At 36.9% G+C, this 8,298-nt stretch overlaps 1 protein-coding gene across 1 annotated transcript; it reads left to right on the forward strand.

Moving 5' to 3' along the window:
- The first annotated feature begins 1,405 nt into the window (after positions 1–1,405).
- gba3 (glucosidase, beta, acid 3) lies at positions 1,406–6,029 on the forward strand. Its single transcript, XM_038272573.1, has 5 exons — positions 1,406–1,644; positions 3,729–3,953; positions 4,036–4,838; positions 5,107–5,230; positions 5,627–6,029. Exons 1-5 carry the CDS (start codon positions 1,590–1,592, stop codon positions 5,827–5,829), a joined length of 1,410 nt encoding a protein of 469 aa, XP_038128501.1. The 5' UTR covers positions 1,406–1,589; the 3' UTR covers positions 5,830–6,029.
- Positions 6,030–8,298: the final 2,269 nt, after the last annotated feature.

An 8,298-nucleotide genomic window follows, 5' to 3' on the forward strand; every position in this document is an offset into this window, starting at 1 on the left:
TGAACAAGCCTTGACACGCCGAACATCTCCAGTTCCTGCTCTTCAAGTGATTACTGGAGAAATGCCACTGGACTTAAGGAGGATGAAACTGTCAATAAATTACTGGTTAAATTTACAAGGGCATGAGGAAAATCACCCTACGAAACAGATATTCAGAGAATGTTGGGAATATGGCCATAATATAAGCAGTTTTGGATGGGAAGGAAATATTTATGCAGAGTATTCTGGGATAAGTAATATAACATACTGTAAAACTGTAAGTACATCTAAAATTGCTCCATGGTTTTTCGAAATGCCAATAGTAAATTTAGAAACTAAAAAAATAGAAGAGTCTTGTGGAGGTTTGTATCAAATTATTCAGCAGCATTTAGAAGTAAGGTATGAAAATATGGCACAAATATATACAGATGCATCAAAAGAGGAAAATGGTAAAACAGGAGTAGCAGTATATATTCCAAAAGAAAATATTTCTATCAAGAGAAGAACAACAGATAATTTATCAATTTTTTTCAGCAGAGATGTTGGCAATTATTTTAGCATTGCAATGGGTGCTGGAGGTGAAGCCTAGAAATGTAGTTATCTGTTCAGATTCAATGTCTTGCCTGACTAGTTTTAAAAGTGGAAAATCTGAAAGCCGTCAAGATCTTTTAGATGAAGTCAGTTATTTAATGTATGGTATAAGGCAACAAAATATAAGTATTCAATTCACATGGGTTCCAGCACACAAAGGAATCTTAGGTAATGAAAAAGTAGATAAGTTAGCTAAAGAAGCAGTTAAAGTAGGAGAAATTGAATATGATGTCCCGCTAAGTAGAACAGAAATAAAAGTAATTATTAAAGATAAAATAAATAAGGTATGGCAGAAGAGATGGAATTTAGAAAAAAAAGGAAGACATTTATATAAAATACATAAAGATATTAGCATAGGATATAACAGTATAATGAGTAGAAGAGAGGAAATATGGATAAACAGGTTAAGGATTGGGCATACTAGTTTAAATGCAGGTCTAAAAATAATAGGGAAACATCCAACGGGTAATTGTTGTTATTGCGGAGAAATCGAAGGAGTAGAACATGTGTTGATCTATTGTAGCAAATATACAAAAGAGAGGAAAGAACTGGAAAGGGTAATGGGGAGTTCAGTAAAGATGGCAGATTTATTAGGGAAGCATCAATCAGATAAGATAATTAAAGCACTTATTAAATATTTAAAAGATACAGAATTAGCTGGGAGAATTTAGTGTGTGTATGTGCGTGTGTGTAAGTATAGATAGAATTTAGTTTCATGAAGATATAAAGATATACAGACATTATATTTCTGAATTACATCTCCGTCCAGTTGATGGCGGTAATGCACACAGGATGCAAACTGCCAGAAAACTCAATAGAAGAAGAAGAAGAAGAAGCCTTGACACGCGTCTCGAAGCCTCGGCTCATTTCATGACATCACTAAGACAGATAATCGTGATCTCATCTTAACAAACTCTGAGTGAGAGGTGACACATTTCAAATACTGAAAGATAATTAACCTCTCATCGCTAAAAGCAGCGATAAAAGCCGCTCAATCTGATTTTCACAGTGAAGGAAACATGTTCCCGCAAGACTTTGTTTGGGGAGCGGCAACCTCTGCTTACCAAATAGAAGGTAAACACAGACACGAGACACTTTATTTAAACAAAAGTATCCTATTTATGTGAGGATGCATGACCTATTTAAATTCTCTGTAAGAAAATACATGCTGATTTAAAAAATATGCATAACCTACTTTTCTAATAGATTAGATAGAGGATACTACGGGCAGTTAAAGACAAGTATTCTGACAGTTGAGTTATGCAAATGATACAGTTGGATTTATTTGAATTGCACCATAAAAATCAGCCACCAGCGTGCTGCACAGAAATGATAAGACACAACTAGGCTAAGTTAAGTTATAAAAATATAACCACAAAAAAAAAAAATAAATAAAATAAAAATCCTATTATAAAATAAAACCAATGAACATAGTTCATAAAACCAGAAGTTCATCTATGCAGGACGTTAAAAAAAAATCATACTATTTTTGAAAATTGAAATAATGAGATGTCAAGCTTGGCAACCTGTACCAGGATGAACCCCACCTCCCATACATAGGAATATGCAAGATGGATGGATGTATTGCTGGAGATGTCAAGCTGCACCTGATTTTCAGTTAAGTTCAGTTCAGACAGGGGCGGACCTAGATGGGGGGCCAGGGCAGGCCATGGCCACCCTTAGCAAATCATTGGCTACCCCTACCATTTTCTCCTCTCTAATACATATGGTGGCAGCAAAAATACTCTCAAGAGGAATATTCAAAACATTTTATTTTTTTGTGTTTAATTATGCACATCAATATACTAACATCAAAGATGTTAAGTACAGAATTCATGCTCTTTTCAGAGCTAGATTTTGTGTTATATGGGGTGAAGAGAAAATGTGTCTCTTCAAGTCATTTGGGAGTCTTCGGTGAAATAAAAGATAAATTACAATTTTAATAAAATCTATCAATTAAATAATCAATTTATGTAGATATTAGTGTGTGTAAATATCAATTTTATGCAGAATGTTTAGTGATACAAGTAGGTAAGTAATGACAATGGAAAAGATTTACGCTCCATATCTCAAAACTAAAAGAGTTTTATCCACTATACCTTTTATTTAGAAAACACAGATGTTAAAATATATGCATCTATTTGTTAGCAAAGGCTTTAGGAAAGTATAGTTTGTCTTTATTTAGTAAATATGGATGTTTTGCTCTTTAGTTTTCCTGTTGGAACAGTGTTGATTGACCCTGAAGTTCTGGCGCCTATCTGCTTTCGGCCACCCCTCAGTCTACATTGGTTATTGCCTGGCCACCCTTATAAAAATGTTCTGGCTACGCCTCTGAATTCAGTTTATTTATATTGGTGTCTTCTAAAGCGGCTTTCTAGAACCAAAGAAAATTGTTTATAAAGTGAATCAAAAATGAAAAAAGATGAACTATTAAAATATGAACTGTGAAGTATGAATTCAGATCATTGTTTTAATTTAAATGTAGTAGGGAAGCTCATTAGGTCACATAGAGTAATCGAAGTTGTAGCAATCTATTATACTGAGCAAACATCTGGCAACTATTGAAAGGAATGACTCACCACCAACATAATCCAGCTCGGCACCGACCACCGTCTGCTTCAACAGATATAGGGATCTGGATAAAAAAAGGAAAAAGCTTAAGATCTCTGAGCAGTTCCCATATGAGTAGGTAACCAGCTCTGTAAAATAGTAAGAACAACTACAAAGATGTGCTCACCTATTTATTTCTGTTTAGATCTTGGAGCACTTGGCCATTTTACCTCAGTGAATTAAATTGAACTTAATGTTGTAAAAATAATCTTACAACAAACAATTGAGAACCCTAAAAGGCAACACTGAAGTTTGAAAGTGTTGTATAGCTGGAAATCTATCTCTGCCAAGACAGTTCATGTAAAAACTATAGGACACTAGCTGCTAATGATCCAGGAATGACTGACTACTCTCTTTATACAAATTATAGGTCATATAGGCTTTCAGAAGTAACTTTGTCAAAGACTTGCAAAGAGTAAAATTACATAAAAGGAATTTAGAGTTCTATTAAATTTAGGATTAAAAACAACTACTTTAACAGAATGTATGTTTCTCTGGATTTTAGTACATTTAACCTCTCCTTGTATTTAAATTTGAATATTTTTTAGGTGGATGGCAGGCTGATGGAAAGGGGGCGAGTATTTGGGACACATTTTGTCATGAAAAGAGTGGAGTTTTGGAAAATCAAAATGGGGACGTAGCCTGTAACAGCTACGAGCTCTGGAATAAGGATCTGGAGTGTATCCAGCAGCTTGGCTTAACACACTACCGCCTGTCTTTTTCTTGGTCCCGCCTCCTGCCTGATGGGACGACCAAGTGTGTTAACCAGAGAGGTAATACTGTATTCTTAAAACGACCTATGGCAGAAAAAAATTCAAGTATAAAAATAATGATTTTTGAATGTTTCTCCAACAGGTGTACAGTACTATAACAGAGTGATTAATGACTTACTGGCATGCAAAGTGTCCGTGATGGTCACTCTGTACCACTTTGACCTGCCTCAAGCAATCCAAAACCTTGGGGGCTGGAAGTCACCTGGTGTAGCAGCCCTGTTTAACGACTATGCCAAGTTTTGCTTTGAAACATTTGGGGATCGTGTCAAACTCTGGATTACTATCAATGAGCCACACACATGTGCCAAACTAGGTTATGAAGTAGGCCTCCACGCTCCAGGGTTAAAAGAAAAAGGCACTGCGGCCTACATGGTGGGGCATAACATGCTCCGAGCTCATGCCATGGCTTGGCACAGTTACAACTCTGTATACAGAGCAACACAGAAGGGGGAAGTATCCCTGGCGCTCAACAGCGACTGGTTTGAGCCATTAGATCCAAGCTGTCACGAGGACGTCACCTCTGCCGAACGTGACCTCGCCTTCACCTTGGGGTGGTTTGCCTGGCCTATTTTTGTGACCGGAGACTATCCGGATATAATGAGATCTGCCATAGAAACTCAGTCCAAGATGATGGGATACAGCGGCGACATGAGACTCCCCAGGTTCTCAAAGGATGACCCTCCAGTGCTTGGAACAGCTGACTTTTTTGCACTAAACTACTACACATCTCGTAAGGTCACATCAGGAGGTTGCAGTGACCAGATGTTGAGTATGAAGAGGGACTTGAATGCAGAGGAGGTCTTGGATCCATCCTGGCCTGTCTGTGGGGTGTCCTGGCTGGCTGTTGTCCCATGTGGATTAAGAAAACTTCTTAAATATATTAAGGTACAATAAAAACATCTGTTCCAATATTCTCTCTTAGACACCACCGGGGGCATACTGATGCTTAGCTAATGCTGCCACATTGTGTTAAAGAGTTACTTTGTTGGAAATAACTGTTGGCAAAACAAGCAATTTCCTGCAGTTGTGCCTTGTCACAGGCCATTAACTTGAATCTGGCACTGTTAAAAATGCAGCCAATCTGTCTCCTCTCTGAGTACCTGACAACTGCGGTGCGTTATTGACAAAAAACATTTGTTCTGTGATTTTCCAGGATGTCTTCAACAACCCCAAAGTCTACATCACAGAGAATGGCTTCGCTCAGGTTGGCCCAGTCCAAATCGAGGATGTCAACCGATGCAAGTTTTACAAAAGTACCATCTCGGAAGTGGCTAAAGGTAGATTGTTTTCTGTGGTATAACAAAGAAGAAGAAAAAAAGAGTGCAGTAAACATTAACATTAAGTGGAGATGACGGGGTTATGACATGCAGATGTTTAAAGCATCATTTAATACAACAGGATTGGTGAAGTTGATGAAGTGCAGAGAGTCACAGAGCTTCTACATCGTGTTTTTCGACAGTATGCAACAGTGATAATATGCAGTTTGCATAGAGATAAGCATCTAAGCAGGCATCAGTTATTCTTTCTTTACATCATAGTCTTACCATTGTTTTGATTAAATCTTCATGTTTGTAACTTTCTGACTTGTTTGACACAACAGGAGAAAGATAAAAAGACATAAGCGAAATGTCCTATATTGCAAACTCATGTCTACATTATTTATTTTTGTCTAGCTATGGAAGAGGATGAGGTGAATGTCTGTGGCTATTTTGCATGGTCACTGATGGACAACTTTGAATGGGCTGATGGATTCAGCGTTCGTTTTGGCCTGTTCCATGTGGACTTCTCTGATGCTGAACTGAGTCGAACCATCTACCAGTCTGGGCAGGAGTACGCAAAGATCATCGCAAAATCTAAATCTGCTGCACCCATATGAGGATGAGTTGGCAAAGTTAATCTAAGTGATTATTTAATGCTGACTATTGATGAAACAATGAGAAACATTTTACAGCCAAGTAGGCACACATTTGTTTACCTCTCTTTAAATGTTGGGCATTATATTATAAATATCTTTAAATTTGTTTTCTTCAACAGCAATCAATCCATGAATTATATATAATAAAAAATAAAATCCAGTGTTCAGACTGTACTTACATTTCTATACAGATATGAGATCTTGAACGGAAGGAGTCAAAGTGAGCCTTTCAAAAACATTGTCCAAGCATGGCGGTAGTAGCATCATAGTTGAGTTTTGTTTAGTTGTTGTTATGGGTACAGATATATTGCTCACAGTAAATGGAGTAATGAGGATAAGGTGCTACATCCAAACTGAATTTCAACTCATGACAGCAGCTTGGTGGTTTCAACTTTTACACAACTTGGACATTGATCCCAAACATATTTTAGAATGGACAATGGAGGTTTACATTAGGCTTTTGGAATGGACCTTACAATTCCTTTAAAAATGTACTGTGTTTGAGGTAGTTTATATTATGTGATAAGAAATCAAAAGTTTATATCTGTTCGACAGATGGATGGATAGATAGTTATTTGAGCCAGTATGTGAAACATTTACTTTCTATATTTTTTTATTTAAAAAAAAAAATACAGTTAAAAATATAGAAAATTAATAAACAAATGTTTAGTAATATACATTCAACTGTATTTAATAAAATATATATTATTATAAACAATACAACAAGAATATTACTGTTTCCAGACTATATGTCTGCCTGTAATCAGGCATCTGAAGGGTAACATCATTCCAATCTCACAGCAAGATTGTACAGATTTAAAAGTAGATTTAATCAGTTTTAATTTTCTTACTTGTATCTGTAAAAGACTAGCTGAGGTAATAATGTAAGCATAGATACCATGCTCAGTATATTACCTTAAAAACTAAACAGTCATTTCAAACATACAGAAAAAAAGCTGCACATGTCGAAACCATCTGTATCTATTGGACATGAAGACTGAGCTGATGATGCATTTGAGAACTTATTCAGCAAGATTGAGAGTTTTTCGCTTGATTAAAGCTGAAATCCCCATCAGTATTCAGAAAGAAAAATCCAAATCAGTACATTGATGCATCTGTTTTTGAGACCACACTGCCACCTTGTGGCGGAAATAGAAAGTGCAACTCAACATTCAACTCCCAGTGTCAGACTGTAGAGTATATATAGTGTGATATGATGTGGTGATATATGAAATTTTTGGTTAAACAATAAACGAGTGTAGGAGCTCTCGATCCACAATACATCTTATATTTAACGCAATTAATATCAAGGCTTCAGCTTGAAGGAAAATGCGCTTTATATTCTGACTGGAGGGGGGTATTGGGGGGGCTGTGTTTGCATCAATAAGCATTGTGTGCATCGTGACATCCAGTTGGCTGTGCCCATCCTTTTCAGCAGATGTGAATAATACCCCTGTTCCCCTTTTCCATCTACGTCAAGACAAGCGGGAATCTCTTTTGTCTTGTGATGAATTAAAGGCTTATAGTTAAAACATGAATGATGCTGCTGCTGTGTGCATCACGACTTCTTTGCAGGATGACTCGAGAGAAAAAAAGTTGAACCCCATGAAGTCTTTTAGTTCTAAAATGCTCACCTAATACCTGGTAGTGATTTAAAGGGGCACTTATACAGCATAAGGTTTGAGAAATCCTGATCTCTTATATCTTAATGAATTATCAGAAATACACTTGACAAAGCAGTTGGTGTAGAAAATATTTTGGAGTTTTATTTTGTGTTTCTGGGAGCTGCACACTGACAAGATGTCAAGAAGGTTTGATTTCTGACCGGGGGGGGGGGCTTTCTGCATGAAGTTGGCATGTTCTCCCTGACTATGCGTGGGTTCTCTCTTGGTACTCCAGCTTCCGCCCATAGTCCAAAAACATGACTGTTAGGTTAATTAGCTTCTCTAAAATCTCCTTAGGTGTGAGTGTGTGCATGAACAGTTGTTTGTCCTGTTCAACTCTGTGTTGTACCCCTCGCAACCCCAGCTGGGATACGTGTAACAGATGATGGATGGATAGATGTTGTTTTTCTGCCACAGTTTTCACCTTTTTTAGAGACTTTTTAACGTTTTTTGTCTTCATTGTCTTCTGATTCCCATATGATTCTATCAAAACGAAAAATCGATGAAAGGTTAGGAGCAAAATTAAAATCTACCGATAAACATAAAGCCCATTAATTTTAAAGAACAGTGTGATCTTTCGCAACACATGAAGATGATTTAAGAAAACCTCTGCGAACTAAAAGTTGAGTGATTGTAAAGAATGAAAGAAAAGCTGATCTGATGTATCAGAGTCAGCATCATAAGTCAAGTAGCTTTGAATCAGGTTTTCCTCACCTCGTCCTTTCAGCTCTTCTGAATTTTCCGGTAGGAGTTGATTAGTAATTCC

Source organism: Cyprinodon tularosa, unplaced genomic scaffold, assembly GCF_016077235.1.
Source record: "Cyprinodon tularosa strain WSP-4 unplaced genomic scaffold, ASM1607723v1 ctg838, whole genome shotgun sequence".
Classification (NCBI taxonomy): domain Eukaryota; kingdom Metazoa; phylum Chordata; class Actinopteri; order Cyprinodontiformes; family Cyprinodontidae; genus Cyprinodon; species Cyprinodon tularosa.